Source organism: Hypanus sabinus, chromosome 2, assembly GCF_030144855.1.
Source record: "Hypanus sabinus isolate sHypSab1 chromosome 2, sHypSab1.hap1, whole genome shotgun sequence".
Lineage (NCBI taxonomy): Eukaryota > Metazoa > Chordata > Chondrichthyes > Myliobatiformes > Dasyatidae > Hypanus > Hypanus sabinus.
The window spans coordinates 63,853,115-63,879,061 of NC_082707.1; the positions used below are offsets into that span (position 1 = coordinate 63,853,115).

Genomic DNA, 25,947 nt, shown 5'->3' on the forward strand with positions numbered 1-25,947 from the left:
AATGATATGATCAGAACAATATTTGCAATTGATAATTAGATAAAGCTCCTCCCTGCACTTTGTTTGGATTGGGGGGCAACTTTGCCATTTCTTTTGCGATTGTGTTTTACGAGGCTGAGTTGCTAGCTCAACGCTCAACCCAGCACGGATGGAAATCATGCAAGAAGTCGTCTGGGACCTCTTGTTCCGAAGTACGAATACCACTACACTACTGGCACAGACAATTGGGTAGTTGCAGGTTTATAAGTACCAGCTAAATTGTGAAACAATTGTTTTATCACAATAACAGGTACGGATTTATATTGCAGGCTTATTATTTGACTGAAGGATTTTCACACTCTCATGAACAATTAGCTTGGTACAATGGGAAATAGACTGAGCTAGATGCAAAAGGAGACTTTTGGGAGTCATGCTTGACTTCACTCCACTGATAGTTCAAAACCCAGCTCAGGGTGCAGGCCGTTGACTGCATTGCAGGGACACTATTAAAGTGTTAAACTTTTGGTGCTGCTTTTAGATTTGCACTGTGAACGCTGCAGTGATTTCTCTTTAATTAGAATTGAGATTTTTTAGAAAGAGAAACAAACATTTAAGTGAAATAAAGTAATAGTGTTCTCAAGAAGGCAAAACATTTACAGACTGTTCAGTTTATTTCAGAAAATGTAAATAAACAATAAACATGTAAATAACATACTGTAACTGTTTTTGGCAAAGCCAGAGATCTCTTTATGTGTTTATCTGAAAATAAAATTTCACCCTTTAATCAAAATAAACTTGAAATCACAATAAGTATTATTAAAGTACAGCCTGTACTGCCAAGTATGTTGGCAGCTAATAATTCCTTCCGATCTACAATCAATATCTGGTATTTGATTCGTGGGATCTGTAATGATTGTTTTAATAATTGTATTCTGCTGTGGAGATTGCAGAGAACCATTGGGATATAGTACTTGGAGTCATTACTCAACTTCAGGCATTTCTTTCATCTTGGTCAGTGTGCAGGTAGCTTCCAATATTCTGGTACGTTGTAGTGACCTGCGTGGACCACTTGAATCTATTCCTTCACCTGGCATACTACAGAAAGATAATTAAGTTAAAAAAGTCAGATTAATCAGGCGTCTTACATTGAAAATGTAACTGATTTCGTGGTTACAAGATTACTCGATCTCACCAGTTGCCCTCTTCTTTTAATGCTGGCTATTTTCCTTCTCAGTTCCCAGATCCGATCCATGGTACCCATTGTAATATTAACAATTCCTTTACCCCCCCCCCCCACACACATTGCTCAACCCAGTCAGTTCTTCCAGCAGACTGCTTATTGCATTTTCAGTCTCCTCTGTCTCCCTGCCACATATCTATTGGCATCTTCAAAACAACTTCAGATTTGAATAGATCTGCTTAAATACACAACTCTTCACAATATGTCCAAAACAGGAAACTTCTTGCCTCAAAATTTCATGTTTCTCCACACTAATTGCATCTTTGAAGAAATGCATCTCAAAGTTGAAATGCTCCTGCCAGTTGTTCTTCAAAACCTCCGATCATCAAATCATTATCTATTCATCATCTATTCCCAGCAGCCCTTCCACCAACTCATATACTTACTTTTGGGAAAACTTCCTCTATTGATTCCAAATGGCTAATCCTTTCAATGATGCCCACCGAAAAATCTGAATTAGATTCAGGTTTATTATCACTAACACATGCCCTGAAATTTATTGTTGTGGGCAGCAGTATAGTGCAAGTTATTCCTGACAAGGTATATTTTGCTTGATTTGCTACTTCATCAAATGTGACCTGGTGCTCAAAGTTGTCCAGATCTATTACTAAGTACCTGAGGATACTTCTGAAGTGATACTGGCTTAAAGTCATTTAACACCTCGCTCTGATTTGCAACTTCATCATTGTGTATACAGAGAACATAGAACAGTGCAGCACAGGAACAGGGCACATTACTTCTGTGCTTTCAAGAGGAACAGACTCCGCCATGAATTACATTTATAAATTTAAGTAATCCCATTTGTACAGGTTTAAAATCTTTGGTCCTCTCTTACTTATCTACTGCAATATTACATTAACCTTTTGTGCATATCCAAAATCTCCGTTAGTTGTTCAGTTCTAGTTTAAGTGTTACAAACTCATTTTTGAGATTAAGATTATAAAATGATAAAATATAGGAGAGCATTAGGCCATTTGGCCCATCAGGTTTGCTCTGCCATTTCACCATGGCTGATCCCACTTTCCCCTTTGCCCCCAATATCCCCATATCCCTTGACCAAACTTGACACGGCAAAGCTTGTTGCTGTTTCTGGAAGTGAAGTGCCAAAAGTTACATTCTCTGTCAGAGTAGATCAAATGGAAAAGTTACCCAGTTCAGTGTGTGTAGGACATCTTTCCAAAACCTGAAAATTAAATTGCTCTAAGACCATAAGATATAGGAGTAGAATTAGGCTATTTGGCTCATCAAGTCTGCTCCGCCTTAACACTGTGGCTGACCAATGTTCCTCTCAGATACAATATCCTACCTTTTCCCCATATCCCTTCATGTCCTGCCCAATTAAAAATCTATATACATCAGGATTTGGCCTCCACTGCTACCTGTGGCAAAGAATAGCACAAATTCACCACTCTGGGTAAAGAAATTCCTCCTCATCTCTGCTCTAAAAGGAGGCTCCTCTATTCTGAGGCTGTGTCCTCTGGTCTTAATCTCCCCCATCTGAGGAAACATCCTCTTCACATCCCCTCTTTCAAGGCCTTTCACCATTCAATGAGGTCACATCTCATTCTTCTGAATTCCAGTGAATCCAGGCCCAAAGGCATCAAACGTTCTTCATTTGACAAGCTATTTAATACTGGAATAACTTTCGTGAATCTCCTTTGAACCCTCTTACCATTTCAGCACATCCTTTCTTAGGTAATGAGCCCAAAACTGCTCACAATACTCCAAGTGAGCCATCACCAGTGCTTTATAAAGTCTCAACATTGCAACCTTGCTTTTATATTCTAGTCCCCTTAAAATGAATACTAACATTGCATTTGCCTCTCTCATCACAGACTCAACCTGCAAATTAGCATTTAGGGAATCATGCACAAGAATTCCCAACCCCTTCGCATCTCAGTTATTTGTATTACCTCTCCATTCAGAAAATAGTCAACTCTTTCATTTCTTCTACCAAAGTGCATGACCATACACTTCCCAACACTGTATTCCATCTAATATTTCTTTGCCCATTCTCCTAATCTGTCTGTCCTTCAGTAGCCTCTCTACTTCCTCAAAACTACCTGTCCCTCCACCTATCTTCATATCGTCTACAAATATTGTAACAAAGCCATCAATTCCATCATCCAAATCACTGACCAATACCACAAAAGAATCAGTCCCAACACTGACACCTGTCAGTGGAATAACACTAGTCACCTTCAGCCAACCAGGAAAGGCTCCTTTTATTCCCACTCTTTGCCTCCTGCCAATCAGAAACTGCTTTATCTTTCCTCTAATACCATGGGCTCTTAGCTTGTTAAGGAGCCTCACGTGTGGCTCATTGTCAAAGGCCTTCAGAAAAGCCAAGTACACCACATCAACTGATTCTCCTTTGTCTGTTCTGCTTGTTATTTTTTCAAAGGCTTCCAACAAATTTGTCAGTCAAGATTTTCCTTTGTGGAAACAATGCTGACTATGGCCTATTTTACCACGTGCCTCCAAATATCTGGAGATCTCACCCGTAATAATCAACCCCAGCATTTTTTCAACCACTGAGGTCAGACTAATTGGCCTATGGTTTCCTTTCTTCAGCCTCTCTTCCTTCTTGAAGAGTGGAGTGACATTAGCAATTTTCCAGTCTTCCAGAACCATTCCAGAATCTAGTGATTCTTAAAAGATCATTATTAATGCCTCTATGATCTCTTCAGCCACCTGTTTCAGAAATCCATGGTGCAAAATACTTATTCAGTTCATCATCATTTCCTTGTCTCTCCAGCATTGTTTTCCAGAGGTCCGATATCCATTCCTATCCCTCTTTAACACTTTATGTATCTGAAGAAATTTCCGGTATCCTTTTTAATATTTTTGGCTACTTACTTTCACATTCCATCTTTATCTTCTTAATGACTTATTTAGTTGCCTCCTGTTGGTTTTTAAAAGCTTTCAAATCCTCTAACTTCCCACTAATTTTTGCTCTATTATGTGCCCTCTCTTTGGTTTTTATGTTGGTTTTGACATCTCTTGTTAGCCACGGTTGTATCATCTTCCCTTTAGAAAACTTCTTCCTCTTTAGAATGTGTATATCCTATGCCTTCTGAATTGCTTCCAGAAATTTCAGCCACTGCTGCTCTGCCGTTATCTCTGCCAATGTTCGTTTCCAATCAATGCCTTTCAAGCCTCTGTAATTTCCTTTACTCCACTATAATACTGATAGATCTGACCTTAGCTTTTCCTTCTCAAATTTCAGAGTGAACTTAATCATATGATGATCACTTTCCCCAAGAGTTCTTTTATCGTAAGCTCTCTAATGAATTTTGGTTCATTTCACAACACCGAATCCAGAATAGCTGACCCCTAGTGGGTCATCCATGAGCAGCTTTTAAAAGCCATCTCATAGGCATTCTAGAAATTCCCCCTCTTGTAATCCAGCAGCAGCCTGGTTTTCCCAATCCACCTGCATATTGGAACCCCCCATGACTATCATAACATTGGCATGCGTTTCCTATCTCCCATTGTAACGTAGACCACACCCTTACTACTGTTTGGGGTTCTGTATACAACTCCCATCAGGGTCTTTTTGCAGTTCTCTAGCTCTATCCACGATGATTCAATACCTTCTGACCCTATGTCACCTCTTCCTAATGATTTGATTTCATTTTTTTTACCAACAGCACAATGCTGCCCCCTCTGCCTTCTTGCCTGTCCTTTCAATACAATGTGCATCCTTGAGTTCCCAGCTATAATCTTCTTTCATCCATGGTCTAGTGATTTACAACATCATACCTGCCAATCTTCAACTGTGCAGCAAGTTCATCTACCATATTCCGTATACTGCTTGCTTTCAAATACACCTTCAGTCCAATATTCACCCTTTTCAATTTTGTCCACATTTTACATTACAACTCATCCCGTTGACTACAACGCTGCCCCATCAACAGCCTCTCCTCACTACACATTGCCTCTGTTTGTAAACCAGCTACCTCGTCTTCAGCACTATTATCTGTCTTTCCTACAATACTTTTTGCATTGAAATATAGGCAGCTCAGGACACTAGTCACACCATGCTCAACCTTTTGCTTCCTAACTTTAACAGAGGTCTTACCAACATCTGCCTTCACTAACTGTTCTAGCACTCTGGTTCCTATCCCCCTGCAACTCTAGTTTAAAACCCACCATGCAACATTAACAAACCTTTCTGCTAGGGTATTAGTCCCCCTCTAGTTCAGGTGTAAATTGTCCCTTCTGTACAGGTCCCACCTTCCCTGGAAGAGAGTGCAGTGATCCAAAGATCTTATGCCTTCCCTCCTACACCAAATCCTTAGCCACATATTACATGTATAATCTTCCTAGTTCTGGCCTCACTAGTATGCAGCATGGATAGAAATCCTGAGATTACAAGCCTGGAGATCCTGCCTTTTAACTTAACACCTACCTCCCTGAACTCACTATACAGAACCTTGTGAATTGTCCTACCCATGTCACTAGTACCTACATGGACCATGACTTCTGGCTGTTCACCCTCCCACTTAAGAATGCCGAGGGTTCGATTCAAGATATCCTGGACCTTGGGACCCGAGAGGCAACATACCATCAAGGAATTTTGTTCTTGCCCACAGAACCTCCTGTCCGTTCCTCTAACTAGTGAATCCCCGATCACCACAATAAGCCTCTTCTCCTCCCTTGCCAGTGACCCGACCACTGTGAATATCCTCTGTTAGGTCATCCCCACCCAACAGTATCCAAAGTGATATGCTTGTTGTTGAGGGAGATGAGTACAGTGGTACTCTGCACTGGCTCCTTAACACTTTTCCTCTTCTTGACTATCAGCCAGTTTCCTGAACCTTGAGTGTAACTACTTCTCTGTATGTCCTATCAACCCCTCATCTTCCCAAATGACCCGGTGTTCATCCAATTCCAACTCCAATTGCTTAACGTGGATTATTAGAAGCTGCAGCTGGATGCACTTCTTACAGTTGTAGTCAACAGGGACACTGGAGATCTCCCTGCCTTCTCACATCCCACAAGAGAAGCATTCCACTATCTCGCCTGTCCTAGCCGAGCAGATATAAAAAAGGAAGGTGAAAAGCCTTACCCTTGAGCTTTTCTTTCCTTTGATTTCTCTGACTGAAGCTTCTCTTCGCAGAAGCCTGGAAGAGCCTAGGCCTCATCATCACCACGCCGACTCTGGCCATTGACCTTGTTGACAACAAAACTGTTGTTCTTGGCTCATCTTCAAATAATTTATTGATTTTTTTGATAAATAGGTATTTATTTTCATTGGAAAAAGACTGTTCTGACATTTGTTACAGGTTTTACAAAAGTGGAAAATAATTCTGATTTCCTTCCACAGTTCCAACATTCGTCTATCCTTAGAACTTCCTTTAACTTCAGTTTGAATTTTATTTTTCTGTTCACCCCAAGAGATTTCACTGAGCTTATGTACCACACGCATCATAACCAGTTGGTTCACTAATTACTCAAGCTCTCTGCTGCAGAACAAGTCTTATCTGAATTCTCTAACATTACATTAGGTCTCAAGCTAATCTTCCTTTGATCCTCCAGCATGCAATTTCAAACACGCTATCTCTGTAACTGCATGCAACTGACAAGCTTCAGCAAATTTCTGCAGTGCTGTTTAGGGTTGCTCACATGTCTTATCTGTACATTTTATTCTCCTGTTATGTTTATATTGTACTCCTTGAAAGGGATGGTTCCTTGTAGTTGGCTGCAGTGGGAATAATTCCGCAACAGTACCATCTCATATCTATCCCCATCTACAGCTCAGCCCGACCAAATTGAACAACTTCCACGTTGAAACCAGGATCCACATTACCTTGCACCGACATCTGTTGTTCCAATTAACTCAGATAACCTCCACCATTGTACACTTCCATCATTACTTCAAGAACTTTTCCCAAAGCTAGTATGTCAATAACTGATTTCTCAGTCATTTTCAAGGAACACAGCCAGCATCAAGATACTCAACTAAACAAAGTGGGAGTTACTCTAAAGCACATGTTCCCAACCCTGAGTCCGCAGACCCCTCAGTTAATGGTAGGGGTCTATGGCATAAAAAAGTTCGGGAACCTCTGCTAAACTACCATTTCTATCACTACTGTCACCAGTATTGATTCCACTTAAATAATAAGTATATCATTTAATGTGGAAATACAGCTGCATAAAACCAGGAAGGTAATCTTTTGTTTTGTTTGCCCTTTCGCAGAGCCACACCCTGGAAAATGGAAATAACAAATCTGCTCATGTGAATTCAGTGACCACTGAAACCATATTTACTTAGTGAGCTCATAGATCTATATACAAGCACAAAGTCAGAATAGCTGGTGTTGGGCCAGGTTCTGTGAAAGTAACAAGCAAGGTTTGGAAATCCAGTTAACTCAGGTTTCAGCTGTTAGTTAGAGACATTGTCAGAAATTGCTGTGCAGTCTTAATTGCAGTGAAAGATAACTTCGCAGAGAATTTAAGTATTTCATAAGGATAGACATGATTCAGGGATGCTTTTCCAATAAAGCATAAAATGCAATACTATGGTAACATTGTAAAATTATGGGAAACTTCAGAAAAAGAACATGAGAAGTCTTGGTGTTTTTTTTTAGTAAAGACTTTGGAGTAGGAAGAAACATTTTAAAATATTTTTAAAAATAAACACGGAGAAACAAATTGCTAGGCTAGCTTTGAGGAAGCTAGCAGGAAACATGACCGAGAAGGCAGAACATGGCATTTTCCTGTGTAAAGCCTACCATTGTGGTATGAATAAAGACAGCAATAAAGTTAGCTAAAAATGACTGCTATTTAACTAAGAAATTGTGACTTTGTGCAATCATTCATACTTCTTGGTGAACATAGAACATATACGTACATAAAGCTGCACCACTGGAATACATGCTTGGCCCTCAAACAAAAGTGTTCTATTTAGCTTGAGCTACAAACTCCTTTGTTCTCTTGGTTTTTTATGGCCACTCCTTCCCAGCTTGCGACTATGTGTGAGGTTTCTGCATCCTTCAAAAGGATTATGAAAATTTGACTGATGGAACAGAAATCTGCAAAGGCTTTGTTGTTGTGGTGGTTGTGGGGTACTGTGAGATCACTTCCACTGTTTTCAAAAGATTAGATGCTCATATCTGGTACTTGGTCTCCATGGCAGAATAGAGAAAAAAGAAATAAATGCACAGGCGCATGCGCACACAACTGGAATGTGTGAGAGGCATACTGAGTAAGATATATACAAAAAGACAGATGCTCAGAGTGAAAAGGTCAAACAATGTGCGAGATGCATGCAGAGACAGTGCCAGTCTTGGAGACTGAAGTAACATGAAGAAAGAAAGTAGAAAAGGAGAAAATAAAGAAGAAACTGAGGTAATACAGATAACTAGGAGGTGATGGAGAGTGAAGGGGAAATGTAGATTGACGCAAGGAACCAGCAAATGAGAAGAATTAGGGATTGCCGGTAAATATTGCCTTTATCTGGATTGCTCTAATTCAGGCAAATAAAAAAAAACAAGAAATCATATTGCATTTTACGGTCTTCAGGGAATGAATAGGGCCATTTATACATCAGCGATCTCCTCTGATTTCATTTCAATGCCTTCTTCTATGGATCAGCGACCTGTGTTGAGTAGCAGAGTCAGAATCAGAATGGATTAGTTCGAACATTTAATTCAATGTTAGCCTCCTATGCAAAAAAAAGAATAAAAAACAAAAACGGTAGGCTTAAGATAAAGGGATAAAGTTAAAGAAAATAAAATAATATTTATTCATCAAAATTATCAACCATCTTAAGCCTCAAGAATATTAATATGTAAAATTAAATTTCTGCACCTGAATGGTTATCTGCCAGTAATTAAGGCTATGCTGTTAAAATTGTCATTGCACTGGAACGAGCAAGCTATGCGTTCATTATTGAGTTCACTGGGTATTGAGAACTTCAGCAGAGCAACTTGCATGGGTTTCAAAGTAGAGTTGTTGAACAGAAGGGCCAATCAGACATGAGCTCTGATAGCTTGTTCTTACCACGAATTATGGACCATCACATTTACTTAGTGAAACTTTTGTCCCATTTGTTCAAAGGCAGAATGCAATACTGCATCACACAGGATTGCAATGGGAAGTGGGTCCAGTTAGCTGAATTCACAAAAACATTTCAGTCAAGAGAGACTCTGCTGTTGGGCACAAAGAGATAAGTAGCTTTAATTTATAATATTTTAGAAAGTTTACACCATTGTTGATACTTCTTTTATACATCAATCACAAATTGAAAGTTCTTTGTCAAAAAATTTTTAATCATCTTCATCACATCAATCTATATTTAGGGTTAATTGATATATGGCATGTATGATTATTTTAATGGTGCAGCCTCCACACAGCAGAACATCCAGCTTCGGGACATCCGATTAGATGACCTTCAGCTTTGATTTTTTGCAAGATGTTTAATCTTCTAATGCTAACAGCATAGAATTTTAATTACATGCCATCCATGTTTGTGGATGTAATTTGAATATATTGAGTTTTAAGGATGAGGAAAATGCTGACTAGACATAAAAATCAAATCAGAAATATGCCAGTGTAATTAATACTCAGAACACTTTTCCTTTATGTGACAAAACTATATAAAATATAAGCAATAACTTGATAAACAATGCATTAAAACCTCACAAATCTGGAGCTTGTTTAATTAAGGTTTGATTTACTGATGAAACTTGAAACATACCACAGTTTGGAAATAAGGCAGTGAGTACTAATTGCTACCTTCCATAATTCCTTTGCTTTAACATAGCATAGCTTCCAGATCAAATAACATAATTGCTTTCCTGTAAAGGATATGGAGTTTCATTATTTGTATAGCATCGTCAGCATTTTGGGATTATCTTGTCAGACACTCCTCACCAGCTCAAAGGGAATAGTTGCATCCAAGTACAACTCATCCCCTTTCCTCTTTTAAGTCACACCTTAAAACCCAAGTTCTGGTCATCGATCTTAATATCTCAAAGTTCAATGCTCAAAGTAAGTTTATTATCAAAGTACATACATGTCACCATATACTAACCTGAAATTCTTTTTCTTGCAGGCAATACTAAGAAACACAATAGAGTCAGTGATAAACCACACACAAGACAAACAACCAATGCACAAAGGACAAAAACTGCGCAAATGGAAAGAGAAAAATAATAATAATAAATCAATAAGCAATAAATATTGAGAGCGTGAGACGAACCGTCCTTGAAAGTGAGCCCGTAGGTTATGGGAACAGTTCAGTGTAGGGTAATTGAAGTTATCCCGTCTGGTTCCAGAGTCTAATAGTTCAGGGGTAATGATCGTTCATGAGCCTGATGCTGTGGGTTCTGAGGCTCCTGGAGCACCTTCCTGATGGTAACAGTGAGAGGACAGCATGGCCTGGGTGATGGGGGACCCCCGATGACAGTTGCTGTTTTCCTGCGACAGTGCTCGGTGTAGATGGGCTCAGTCGTGGGGAGGGCTTTACCTGTGAAGGACTGTGCCAAATCCACCACTTTGTGTAGGGCCTTCTGTTCCAGGCCATTTGTGTTTCCACACAAGGCTGTGATGCAACCAATCAGTATACTCTCCACTACACATCTATGCAAGTTTTAGATCTTCACAAACTTCGGAGAACATAGAGGTGCAAATATTTTCCTTGTAATGGGAAAGAAGAGAAAATCTGCAGATGCTGGAAATCCGAGCAACACACACACAATGCTTGAAGAACTCAGCAGGCCAGGCAGCATCTATGGAAAAGTGTACAGCTGACATTTTGGGCCGAGACGCTTTGACAGGACTGGACAGACAAGCTGAGGAGTAGATTTAAAAGGTGGGGGGAGGGAAGGGGCGAGAGAAACACAATGTGATAGGTGAAGCCCGGAGGGGGAAGGATGAAGTAAAGAGCTGGAAAGTTGATTGGTCAAGGAGACAGAAGGCCAGGGGGAAAAGAAATGGGGGGGGGGGGGAGGACCAGAAGGAGGTGATGGGTGGGCAAGGAGATAAAGAGAGAGAGGGAAAAGGGGATGGGGAGTGGTGAAGGAGTGGGGATGGGGGCATTATCGGAAATTAGAGAAATCAATGTTCACGCCACCAGGTTGGAGGCTACCAAACGGAATATAAGATATTGTTCCTCCAACCTAAGTGTGGCCTCATCATGACAGTGGAGGAGGCCATGGATGGATATATCGGAATGAGAATGGGAAGTGGAACTAAAATGGGTGGCCACTGGGAGATCCCACTTTTTCTGGTGGGCGGAGCATAGGTGCTCGGCGAAGTGGTCTCTCAATTGGTCTCCCAGTCTACGTCTGGTCTCACCGATATACAGGAGGCCACAGCAGGAGCACTAGACACAGCATATGACTCCAACAGACTCACAGATGAAGTGTCGCCTCACCTCGAAGGACTGTTTAGGGCTCTGAATGGTGGTGAGGGAGGAGGTGTCGGGGCAGGTGTAGCACTTGTTCTGCTTGCAAGGGTGTGCCAGGAAGGAGGGAGGAATGAATGGAGTCGTATGGGGAGCAGAAAGTGGGGGGAAGGGAAAGATGTGTTTGGTGGTGGGATCCAGTGGAGGTGGAACAAGTTTCGGAGAATTACGTGCTGGACGCGGAGGCTGGTGGGGTGGAAGGTGAGGACAAAAGGAAACTCATCCCTGGTAGGGTGGCAGAAGGATGGGGTAAGAGCAGATGTGTGCGAAATGGAAGAGATGCAGCTGAGGGTAGCATTGATGGTGGAGGAAGGGAAACCCCTTTCTTTGAAAAAGAAGGACATCTCCTTCGTCCTTGAATAAAAAGCCTCATCCTGAGAGCAGATGTGGCGATCTCTATCTCCAGAGACAGCTTATCCACTGATGTCTATCATAAACCCATGGACTCTCACACCTACCTGGACTATATCTCGTCCCACCCTGTTACTCATAACAACACCATCCCCTCTCTCGATTCCTCCATCTCCACTGCATCTGTTCTCAGGATGAGGCTTTTCATTCTAGAATGAAGGAGATGTCTTCCTTTTCAAAGAAAGGGGCTTCCCATCCTCCATGATCAGTGCAAACAATGGAGGCAAGGCAGTCAATGTGAGTGGAGGTGAGGTGGAGTCAAGGCAGAGGCAGGCGACTGAGTGCGAGGGGAAGTCGAGGCCCATCCGTCAAACCCGAGAGCGAGGAAAGACCCAAGGTTAGATCAATCTAAACGCCAGCCTGATTTGGAAAGGTTGAGTACTGGCCAAAACGTGGTGACGAGGTCCAGGTCCAAAGTGTATTGAATGAACAGGGTCTGGGTCCTAGTGCAAGGAACGATGATTTAGAAGCCAGGCCAGATCGAAAAGGCAGGGTGCTGAGACCAGAGGCATGGGTTGAGCTGAATTAGCTCGCTGCTCGGTGACATTTACTTGGCTCTGCGCTGAACTGAGGCTGTTGCTGTGGTCTGCTCTGGCTACATTGATGCTTGTTTGCATGTCTGTAGACTCACTTTCGCCCTGAATGCTAATTGCTTACATATATTATTTGCACGATTTTTTTTTTCTCTCTCTCTGCAAATCGGGTGTTTGACGTCTTCTTTTACTTTGAGGTTTCTTTGTTTCATGGCTGTCTGCAAGGAGACGCATCTCGAGGTTGTATAATGTATACATATTTTGATAATAAATGTACTTTGAACTTTAAGTGAAGAGCAAACGAAATGGCACCTGCTGTTAACCTGTGTAACAACAGGCAAATTGGACTACATCCTTAGGTGATTCAGTTTCAAACTTTGTCTGAAACATTGACAGAAACAACTTAGAATTTTATACACGCCAAGGGTGTTGTATAAATATAGATTATTGCTATTGTGGTTAATGAGAGTACATTTTAATAATTGAGCAAAATCAATTTAGTGAAAGTGATTTCATAAGGCTGGTGAAGAAAAGCATTTTTGGCTGTTCTCTAGTGAATCTTAGTTTTGAGTAACTTGGCAATGGTTACTCTTCCATTATAGAGACTAATTAATCTCCATTGGAAGACAGCATTCTCTTTCTCTGCTGTGACCTTTAAACGTTGTAAGCAAATTTATGTTGCAGCAAAAGCAAATGTGGGAATACATTAAAGGGAAGCAAGATTCATGAATGAGAAGCAAATAGAGACTAAATTGATAGAGTTATTGAAGTAGAGCACATCAGGATTGACTGGAGCACAAATAGCTGACCTGAACAAATTAAAATGTATGGGCTGTTTCTGTGCTGTGCATTCTGTGCAACGCAAGTCCCTTTTGTGTGAACAGTTGAGTATCAGCGTGTGAACAGTTCAGTATCAGCACAGTGGTCCAGGCTGCTGATACTCTGTGTGCATGCCAAGCCTTTTACAACAGTTGCTGTAAACTGCATTATTGTTATACCATAATACATAGTATAGAGTTTTCATTAAGAATATAGAACAGCACTGTGACCCACAATGTTGTGCCAACCTATGCAGATTTACTCCACAATAAATCTAACCCTTCCCTTTTACACAGCCTGTAGCCTTCCAGTTCTCTTACATCGATGTGCCTATCTAAGAGTCTCCTCAATGTCCCTAATGTATGGCCTTCATCACCATCCCTGGCAGTGCATTCTCATAATCAAATCTCTTCGTGTAAAAAAAATCTATCTCTGACATCTTCCCTAAACTTGCCCTCTCTCACCTTAGAGCCATGTCCTCTGGGATTGGCCATTACAGCCCCGAAAAAAAAAGGTGTTGACTGTGCACTCTAGTTGTCACTCTCATGATCTTATATAACTTCATCGGCTTATTCTCTGTTGCTCCAATGAGAAAAATCATACTCTGCTCAACATTTTCTCATAAGACAGCATCCTGTTAAATCTTCTCTAAACCATCTCTGAAGCTTCTTCATCCTTCCTGTGATGTTGTGATCAGAACTAAACACAATAGTCCAACTGTGGTCTAATGTGAGTTCTATGAGATACGACATTACCTCATGTCTCTTGAACTCAATCCTCCAACTATCTGTCTTCTTAACCACCCTATCAACATAAGTGTGCTTCCTTCTTCCTCTTGACTAAATGTTCTACCTCTCTTGTCAACATAGTTTCTTTGCCCACCATGCTTTCTTTGTCTGAGAGGGACAAATCTGTCCAGAATCATTTTAAAGAAAAAAATGTCATATTTATGTTAACCCCATTTTGAAACAAAATTGAGATATCCCTGGTAGATACAGAATGGGAACCTATTAGACTGAGATATATCCTGCCAAATAAGCAAACATTCAAGTTGAAGTACATCTCACTGTACATATGTACAATCAAACGAAACAACATTCTGCCTCAGTCATTCTCTCCCTGGTAATTCCAATGTCATTACCAAGTTCTTCCACAGCAATTATATTGTGCATTAAATGGGTATTAAAGCTTTCATTACCCCAACAGTACAATGGCCCTTGACTGAATTTCTGGAGACCACTGGCACAACACTGCAGCCATAAAGATGCGCTATTTGTTTTGCAACCACTTGTCCCGTGAACGATAGATTTCACACCATAGTAGGGCATTTGGTTATGTCTATTTTAACAAAGAAAATGACAAAGAAAACAGTTCTTTCCAGCAAACTATACATCCTATATTCAGCAGTTTAAATAACTCGCCAGCACAGGATTTCAAATATTCTGTATTTCAACTTATGAAATGCAACTAAATAAAAACTACCATTTCATCTATATTGAATTATTGTAAGGAACCCATTTTTAAAAGTTCTGGAGGGAAATAATGCTAATATTATATGTTACAGTATTTAAGCTTTACTGGCTCGTTTCCATTGTTGATACTGCAATGTTTCAACAATAGAGGAATTAATATGCTGTACAGATCATATGGTCACTGTCAATCCATTCATCTGTTGCTGATGGAAGTCAGCTCTACATACTATGAATTCATTGGGATCTGACGATATGATGTTTTTAAAAAATCTTTAATTTGATTTCTTAACCTGCTGTGTGCTCATTGTCGGATCGCAGAGTGCTTATAATGCTGAGATCATTACACCATTTGTGTATGATATATCGGGAAAATAATTGCAAAAATATCTGCCTACTAAGGTTAAGAATCTAATTCGCAAATGGTTTTTAAAAAAAAATTACGATGCTATCAAGAAAAACCCTGACCATTTCCATTCTGAATACGATAGAAGGAAGAATTCACAAATCCAATTAAGACTTTTTTATATGAGCTTCAGTGTGGTTTTCCAAAAAAATATTTGCACAGGTAAGTAAAATCTACTGTATATTGCAAAGCTTTTTGTTAAAGTTTTTACTTTGTAAAGTATTTAAACATGGCAGTGAAGGAGAAATGAGCATCCTTAAACATTATGCTTTTTAAATACAATGTGAAATTGAGAATTTTGCTCAGAGTGAAAATTTGTTAGAGGAGTAGAGGACGCACTGTCATTTGGTTGACATGAATTTGGCTAAATATTAAAATTTTCATTCAATGTTTTAATGTTTAGTGCAAGTTAAAGGACACAGAAGTGAAACAATACTACTGCAGCCAGAGAAGAGAATATGCTTAAAGTGCAGAATTTAGGCCTGTGAGGACATTGATACTGTCTCAGTTGAATCAGTAGAAATCTGCAGTAGAAATTTCCATACCTAATACCGAGACCCAGTCATTGAGGTGCAGTGCAATTTAGAGATGTCTGGACTATATGGGAAGGAGAGGAATATCCATATACAGCAGCTTCCTCCAGGTCTCTGTCATCACTCATGAAGATATTTCAGATCAATGGGGTTAGCAATACTAATGGTGCAGAGAGCAAGAGAGTCCAAACAAGAGTGATAATTAGACTCTGCTGAGAAATTCGATCCCTTGTATTTTAACATGATGCATGATAGTTTATGGAAGAAAATTGATCATTATGAGCAATCAATGTGTGTAGAGTACAAAGTGGTAAATTAGATCACAGCCCTATATATACAATGCATATGCCACTGGAAAGAGAGGAATGACATTGATCAATGAATGTTTCATGTTGCTTCTGCAAGACTATATGTGCTCAGGGAGACGGATGTAGGGCAACTAGGGAATTCAATATCCCAAGTTATCCATAAAGAAAAAGCAGTCTGCAGATGCTAGAAATCCAAAGCAACACACATAAAATGCTGGATGAACTCAGTATTCAGACAGCATCTATGGAAAAGAATAAACAGTTGACATATTGGCTGAGGCCCTTCTTCAGTTACCTGATGCTCCAGGAGATTACATCAGAAGGAAAAGGAGGTGCAAGTAAAATGACATGAGGCATTTTATGTTAACTCATTTATTGAACTCCAAAAAAAATGAACACAAAAGCACAGTAAAAGCCCTTTACGTAATTACGGCATCAGGTCAGACCAGCCTCTTAAAGTGAAACCCCAACACAATGCCTGTGGTTGTGACTTATGTACATTTGCACCAATAACTTCGTTATTCAAAGAAGGTATCTAGCAAGTACTGATTATAGATGCAGTGGATTATAACACAGAGTCAGCTTGGATGGAAATAATGAACGGCAGGTAAAAGAAGTCAACAGCTGGATGTAGTTCCCAAATGTTGTCTCATGACAAGATGAAGTAAAAGTTGGAAAATTGTGAGAGCACATCAGAAGGGAACTGTAGTTATAATGGGTGATTGTCATCTATATATTGACTGGACAAATCAAACTGCTAAAGATATTGGAAGAGGAATATGTGGATCAGGGACTGTTTCTTAAAGCAAGATATTGTGGAACCTTCTCTAGAATAGACTATTTTAAGATAAGGCATGAGCAATGAGAAAGATCCTCTTGGAAGAAGTGATAACAACTAGTTTTTCTAGATACAGTTTGTCGATGAACACCTGGAGTTCCAAACTAGTACACTCAAAGGAAGAGTTGAGGAAGAGAGGCTAAATGGCATATATTTTAGCTGCTGTTTCACGCTGTTCAGTAGGGATTAATGACAAACAGAAAAGGGGACTTATTGAGAAAGATGAACAATCTGTGGTTAAGAAAGGAGGTCATGGGAAATATTAAACCAGAAACTAGAGCATACAAAGTAGCAAAAGCTAGCAGCAGACTTGCGGGACCAGGAACGCTTCAGGAACCGGCATCAGAGGACTAAAAAGCCTTTGAGTGAAAAAACTGAATGACTGGCAAATAATATTGGTGGAAGGACAGCAAGAATTCTATGGATATCTAAAAATAAAAGGTGGTAGGCAAGGTAAATGTGGGCCCCCTACAGGTGCGAGAGGGGAAATTAAGGAAAGAGACAAAAATGAAACAGAGATCATTCATATCAGTACGTTACATGAGTCTTTACAGTGGAGGGTGCTAAAATAAACCAAAGATAATGTCAGCAATTTTTTAACAGGGGAGTAGAATGTGTAACAATCCCTTTGACAAGAAATGAAGTATTGGAAAAACTAATGAGGATTAAAACATGTCAATGAAGGCTTTAAAGGAAGTGACTGCAGGATTAATTGAATAATTGACTGAAGATTTTCAGAACTCAGTGAGTTCCAGGAGGATAACACAATTGGAAAACCACAAGAGACAGAGATAAAAAAAGCAACAGTTCAGTTGGGCTAAGATCTGTTGTGGGGAAGATGTGAATGAAAGGGGAAATAGCTTGGCAGCTAAAAAATTTGAATACGATCAAACTCAAAATGGCCATATGAAATGGTAAATTTGATAATTCTGAGAGATTTGATAAAGTTTTTGAGAATATTACAAACAGACTTGATAGAATTTAACTTGTATAAGCTGTCTGTGTTTGGATTCTCAGAAGGCAACCACAGAAATGGCTAATACACCAAATAGAACATACGATATTACAAGACATATGTTGACAAGAAGTGTGCTAATAAAGACACTCACGGATGAATGTGTCCCTACAAAATCATTCAGAGTCTTTCCCAACCAGAAACTATGGATGAACCAGGAGATTTTCAATCTGTGAATAGATCAGTGGCATTCAGGACTGACAATCCAGGGAAGTACAAGAGGTCCAGGTATAATCTTCAGAAAGCAATTTCACATGCATAACGGCAATTCTGTACCAATCTTGAATCACAGAAGGCTGTTCTACAACTGTGGCAGGGTTTGACTGCCATCTTACAAAGCAAACCAAACAGCATAAACAACGAGATGTCACTCCCAGATGAACTCAATGCTTTTTATACTCACTTTGACCAACAGAACATGGAGGCACCTTCATGAACCCTACAGTCCCAACAACCTTGAGATTTCAGTCACTGAAGCAGATATGAGAACATCCTTTACAAGGGCAAATCCATGGAAAGCCTCTGGCCCAGATGGTGTATCCGGCTGAGTACTGAGGACCTGTGTAAAATAACTGTCTTGGGTAAAAACAGATATCTTCAACCTCTTTCTTAGGCAGTCTGAGGTACCCACCTGCTTCAAGCAGTCTTCAATCATACTGGTGCCTAAGAAGAACATGGCAGCCTGCTTCAATGACTATCATGCCGTAGCACTTCCATCCACTATGATGAATTGCTTTGAGAGTATGATCATGCAGCATATAAACTCCAGCCGAAGGAGTGACTGGATAATCCCATTTGCCTACCATCACAATAGGTCAATGGCAGATGCTATTTAATTGCCTCCTCACATAGCTCTGGAACTGCTGGTCAGTGAAGATTCATTAATCAGGATGATCTTCATTGGCTACTGTTACGAACCCCGTAACTGGGTCACTTACCAGCAAAGATAGAGAGGTCTGTTGAAGTCTGATGGTACTATTTTTAACAGTATTTATTGATAAAAATACACAAAAATGAGATTAATGCAAACATACAGATAATATACATCATCAATACTAAATCTAAAAGTGCGGGTATCATAATAATCAATAAGAAATAGCTCTATCGTTGTCTAGGGGAAAATGTATTGTCCGATGGAAATATAAAAGTCACTCAGTTCATTCAGTTCATACAGGCTTCAGCCTTTGGGGACCGCTGGGTTTTCGATAGTTGGAGAGAGAGAGGGGTTTTGAGAATAGAAACGCCGGCTTTCCTTTATCCGCTCTTGATCCATATTCGTCCTTTAGTGAGGCCGTTCTGTGGAAGACTTGTCATCTGGGCAAGGATGGACACACACACAAGCCCCCACCGGTCTCATACATTTCTCCTGGTGTGTCTGAAGGGGTTGTTCCCCAGACCCTCTTTTATCCTTACTCACGGGGTCTCAGATGTCAATCAGGTTGGGATGATGCAATCCCTCAACCAGCCCACTCTGGTCATTCCCTGAGGGGCTTCAATGAATAGTACTGTACTCAATACACAATTCCTTCTCCAAGAGACAATGGCCGTTAACCGTGGCTTTGTATCGCTGAGGCCAGGACACACATTCCAAACCCTTGTGGATTCTGCGTGTCTCTCTCTCATTTCCTGGGTCCCAGACCCGAACTAATAGCGATCTTACGATTCTCAAAAAGGAGGGGGCTACTTTGTACCCTTCGGCCCCTTGGAGTTGTGGCACAGTCGTAACACTACAGTTCAGCATTCAACATTATTATCCCCTTGAAACTGATCACTAAACTCCAAGACTTACACTTTGATACCTCTCTGAGCAACTGAATCCTTGGATATCCTCACTTGTCAACCCGAGTCAGTACAGATCTCCTCTACTATCACCATCAAAACAGGTGCAGCTGAAGGCTATGAATTCAATCCCCTGCTCTACTTGATTGTGAGGTTAAATACACCTCTAATGTCATGCTTAAGTTATTGGCAACACCACCTCTGTTGGCCGAGTCAGAGGTGGTGGTGATTGGAAATCTGGCTGAATGCTTTGAAAGGGAGAATAAAACTACACCTGTGCGAATCCCTGCAGTATCTGGCGACCCTGTGGTCTCGTCTTGGAGGCCAACGGCTGAACATCTTTCAAGAGCGTGAACCCTCGCAAGGTGTCAGGCCCTGATGGTGTACCCAGTAGGCCACTGGAGACCTGTACCAACCAACTGGCGGGAGTATTCAATCTCTCATTGCTACAGTCAGAGATCCCCACCTGCTTCAAAAGGGAGACAATCAGATCAGTGTCCAAGAAGTGCACAACCAATGGGCAGGAGATACAGGAGTCATAGGTCCCAGACACCAGGAACAGTATTACCCAACAACCATCAGGCTCCCGCACCAGCATGTATTACTTCATTCACCTCAACACTGAAATGATTCTACAACCTGTAAATTCACTTTCAGTGACTCTACAATCCATGTTCTCAATATTATTTATTTATTCTTATTTGCACAATTTGCCTTCTTTTACATATTGGGTGTTTGTCAGTCTTTGTTAATGTATAGTTTTTCATACATTGTACTGTATTTTGTTGTTTTTGTAATGCAAGAAAATAAATCTCAAGGTAGTATATGTTGACATGTGTACTTTGATAATTAAGTTATTGACTTAAACGTTGATTGAAGAGTGGCTATCACATAGAAGCCTTTTTCCAAGTGGAATTCCCCCAGTTATTAACTATACGTATGAATGAGTTTTCCCATCTGCCTATATTGATGAATTTCCTTATGTATTAATGATGTGAGTAGGTGGGTCGGCATGCTGCAGCAAGAATATGTGGACTCTGTAGCGGACAAGGCAAGTGAAAGGGCAAACACATGACTGAGTTTCGTGCAGGGATGGGTGAGGCCCTTCAATTTGGACAGAGGAATCAAAGGGAAGACCATTATTTAAATGGAAAGGGACTGCAAATGAGTGAGTACAGCGTAATCAGGTCTCTCGTGGATATGGAAACAATTTTAGCATGTAGATGCAGCATGTGATTAATAAGGCAAATGGCACATTGGCCTTTATTTTACAGAGTAAGAGTTTAAAAATGATGTAGATTTTGTTTACTTCACATCTGGAGTTAAAGAAAGTATAGTGTAGTACTGGTGTTAGACAAAAAGGGATTTATTAGCTAATTCCTGGGATATGAGGGGTATCTAATTATAAACTGCTTAATAAATATAAATCTGCATTCTTTTATTATTTTAAGACTGAGAGTGATCTTACTGAATTAAACAAGATCCTCAATAGGGGTGACAAGGTAGACGTTGAGAAATTTCAACTGGTGGGAAAATTTCAACAGGTAATCTGGTTACACTAATAGGGGGTAGCCATTTAAAACTGAGCTGGATAAGAATTTCTTCTCATAGATGCTAGTGAACTCTGGATTTCTCTACCCTGGAGGACTGTGAAGCCTTGATCACTCAATCCTATTCAAAGAAGAGATAAACGTTTGAAGGATCAGGGAATTAGAGGCTATGGGTAACTAGCAGAGAAGAAGGGCCAAGGTCTGGGGCAGAGCAGCCATAATCATACTGAATAGTGGAGCAGACGTAAGAGACCTAGATGCCTATATGTAATCCTATTTTAAAGGTAAATCTATCAAAACATTGAAACATTTTCCTGTGATGAACCTGATTGGAGTTTCTGGAAGAGGTTATTAAAGTAGATGAAAAGAGGATGTCTCAGGATGTTGTTTATACTTGCTTTTGTTAATCGTTTATTTGATAGATCCTAATAATAGACAGCTGACATTAAATTTAATGGAAGGGAAAGCATTCTATTGGCCTGAAGTAAAATACAAGAGATGCAGAAAATCAGAAATTAAACAGAAAATGCTGGAAATAAATATGGTAAAGAGGCAACACTGTGTTTACTGTCACAACTGATCGCAGGTAATGTTATGTACAAGCTGTACAAGAAGTTGCTGCCTCACAGGCATGAATGCATTTGTTCTCTCCTGCAGAAGATCCATTAACCACCAATACAAGCTGACAGCACTGCACAACACACCAAGGCTAGAGACTCTTGCTTCATATTGCTTCTCAGTTAAATGAAATCAGTGCCTTTCTGTGACAGATCCAGGTTATGGAGAATGAGGAATGAAGACGCGAGGCTGTAAATTCATGCCATTACAAGGCACTAGCTGTCCACAGCCATTTCTAGATTTACAAAAGGGACTCATTTCCAGAAAATGTTTCATTAAGCAAAATTTGTAAATTAAAAAGGCTGGGCTAAACACATTGTAAAAATTTTCCTGCAGCATATCTCATTGTGTGATACTGGTTCCATTCTAGTTCTGTAAATCGAAGACGTACATTCCAAAGAACCAATGGCATTATTGTGAAAATTTATGAATTGAACATTCCTAACCTATGCTGTGACACAGACCTGTAATTGTATTAATATACAAATTACACAAACTGCAATTGGACTAATTCATACTTCACAGGTTTAAATTATGCTTGGATATTACGAATTTTCAACAAATGTCAATGCTGTGTTAAAAGGGCACACAAAAATTATAAAGGTGCCTCAACGGCTATCGCTCACTTGCACTCGCATCTACTGTGAAGCACTTTGAGAGGCTGAGGCAACTCCTGCCTAGACAAGGACTGGACCTGCTGCAATTTCCCAATTGCCACACTCGGTCTACAGCAGATGCCATCTCACTGGCTCTCCACTAGGTTCTGGATCACCTGGACAATAGCAATATCAATGTTAGGTTGCTGTCTTTTTTTTGTTACAGCTCAGCATTTAAACCATATGCTCAGTACTAATCAAAAAGCTCTAAAACTTACGCCTTTGTTCCTCCCTCTGCAACTGGATTCTTGACTTTCTCATTGGGAGACCACAGTCAGTGCAGATTGGAAATAAATCTTCCCTTTGATGAAAATCAACATCGGTGCACCTCAAGGATGAGTGTTCAGCCCACTGCTTTACTCTCTCTACACCCACGACTGTGTGGCTAGGCACAGCTCAAATGCCATCTATATATTTGCCAATGACACAACTACTCTTGGCGGAATTTCAGATGGCGATGAAGAAGCATACAGGATAGATCAGCTGGATGAGCAGTGTTGCAACAACAAACTTGCACTCAAAGTCAGTAAGACCAAGAAATTAATTGGTGATTTCAGGAAGGGGAAGTTGAGGGAACACGTACTAGTCCTCATCAAGGGAAAGGATCAGCAGTGGAAAGGGTGAGAAATTTCACATTCGTGGGTGTCAACATCTCTGAAGATCTATCCTGGGACCAACACATTGATGCAATTACAAAGAAGGCATGACATCGGCTATATTTTGTTTGGAATTTGAGGAGACCAAAGACTATCACAAATTACCACAGATGTACCATGGAAAACACTCTAACTGATTGCATCGGTGTCTGGCATGGAGGAGCCACCACACAGGATTGGAAAAGATGCAGGAACCTGCAAACTCAGCCAGCTTCAAAATGGGTCTCCCCAGCACCAATAGCATCTTCAAAAGGTGGCATCCAGCATTAAGGACCCCCATCACCCATGTCATGTCTTCTTCTCATTGCTACCATCAAGGAGGAGGTGCTGGAGTCTGAAGACACACACATAATGTTTTAGGAACAGCCTTGTTCCTGCTCCATAAGATTTCTGAATATGTTGGGCCCAGGATAGATCCTCAGAGATGTTAACACATAGAAACTTGAAATTGCTCACCCTTTCCACTTCTGATCTCTCGATGAGGACTGGTGTGTGTCCCCTCATCTTACCCTTTGTAAAGTGCACAGTCAACTCTTTAGTCTTACTGACACTGAGTGGGAGGTTGTTGCTGCAGCACCACTCAACCAGCTGACCGATCTTGCTCCTGTACGCTTTCTCATACACTCATGTATTCTTCATTCAGTCCATTATTTTCAATACAGAGTTTTAGGGAAGGAATAATTTGTTTACCATTTGCAAACTAAGGGTCAATGTCAATTGGAATGGAATACTATTGTCACATATCATGTCACATTATCCACATTCAGTGAAAAACTTGTTCAGCATATTATTCATACAGATCAGATCGTTACAAAGTGCACTGAGGTAGCCCAAGGCAAGACAAGAACAATGCAAAATAAACTGCAGCAGCTACAGAATCAGTGCAGTGCAGGTAAACAATAGACAATAGACAATAGGTGCAGGAGTAGGCCATTCAGCCCTTCTAGCCAGCAACACCATTCACTGTGATTATGGCTGATCATACACAATCAGTACCCCATTCCTGCCCTCTCCCCATATTCCTTGACCCCGCTAACTATAAGAGCTCTATCAAACTCTCTCTTGAATGCATCCAGAGACTTGGCCTCCACTGCCTTCTGGGGCAGAGCATTCCACATATCCACCACTCTCTGGGTGAAAAGGTTTTTCCGTATCTGTGTTCTAAATGGCCTACCCCTTATTCTTAAACTGTGGCCTCTAGTTCTGGATTCACCCATCAGCGGGAACATGCTTCCTGCCTCCAGCGTGTCCAATCCCTTAATAATCTTATATGTTTCAATCAGATCCCCTCTCATCCTTCTAAATTCCGGTGTATACAAGCCCAGTCGCTCCAATCTTTCAACATATAACAGTCCGGGAATTAACCTTGTGAACCTACGCTGCACTCCCTCAACAGCAAGAATGCCCTTCCTCAAATTTGGAGACCAAAACTGCACACAATACTCCAGGTGGGGTCTCACCAGGGCCCTGTACAGCTGCAGAAGGACCTCTTTACTCCTATACTCAATTCCTCTTGTTATAAATGCCAGCATGCCATTACTTTTCTTCACTGCCTGCTGTACCTGCATGCTTGCTTTCATTGACTGATGTACAAGAACACCTAGATCTCGTTGTACTTCCCCTTTTCCTAACTTGACTCCATTTAGATAGTAATCTGCCTTCCTGTTCTTGCCACCAAAGTGGATAACCTCACAGTTACCCTGCATTCTCATAACATCCTCCTGACATTTCACACTGCCATAATAGCTCATAACTGGGCAGATTTTGAGGTCAAGAGTCTTTTTACCATACCAGCTAAGAAATTGGCAGTCCTACAACAGTGGCGTAGAAACTATCCTTGGGCCTATCAAATAAAAATATCTTCACCTTCTCAGAAATTTAATAGAAAGGTTTTTAAAAATCAATGTGATATGGAAAATATGAATATATTTAAGAGATTTTCATTCTGATGGCTTAAACTTGAATTATGATCACTCCAAAATTAAATCTTCATTTTGCAAACTATGCAATACATATTTCTAAACTGTATTACAGACAAAAGGATTTTTCAGTCATTATGAATTTAGAATATGTGAATACAAATCTCCACTCAAATTCCAAAGATGAAACTGTAACAGACAAAAATTAGGTCAAACTTTTATTACTGCAGAAGTACCGGAGTAATTAATTTTTCAAACAGTTCATTTGAATTCTTAATCATTGTTTTAAAGAAACAGGCTCATACGGTCATTTAAGTTGGCAGTAAACTTTGATTTATAGATGTCCTTTTAAGTGATACACACATTAAACAGTTTATTGTATCATAAAGCAGTGGAAAAGATGAATATACTAGTGATATTTAAAAGTAGGCTTATACCTTGATAGCTGGAATTGAAGTGCAAATTAACCAAAATCAAAGTGAACAGACTTAGAACAACAGATCTTTGTCAGCAGGAAGTAAAGAGATTTAGATACCACATGATGCAGAGAAATTAGATATTAATATGAGATTATTTCATAAATGGACAGAAACACATAAATTGTACCAAGCAAACTCACCACCAAGCTCTGAAACCTGGGAGTCAACACCTCCTTCTACAAGTAGATCCTCAATTTCCAGACCAACAGTCCACAATCATTAAGGATAGCTAACAACTCCACCATGATCGTTCTCAACACGGGTTTTCCACAGCTTTGAGAATAATTATGCTGAAAATAACCACAGACAACAGTTGTCCTAT

At 40.2% G+C, this 25,947-nt stretch overlaps 1 protein-coding gene across 1 annotated transcript in view; it reads right to left on the reverse strand.

The window, feature by feature from the left end:
- Window positions 1-972: 972 nt before the first annotated feature.
- LOC132379461 (IQ domain-containing protein J-like) overlaps window positions 973-25,947 on the reverse strand; it is a 328,677-nt gene continuing 303,702 nt past the window's right edge. Inside the window, exon 5 of the mRNA XM_059947359.1 lies at window positions 973-1,074. Within this exon, the coding sequence (XP_059803342.1) occupies window positions 1,063-1,074 (12 nt within the window). The 3' untranslated portion in view covers window positions 973-1,062. The remainder of the gene's footprint in view (window positions 1,075-25,947) is intronic.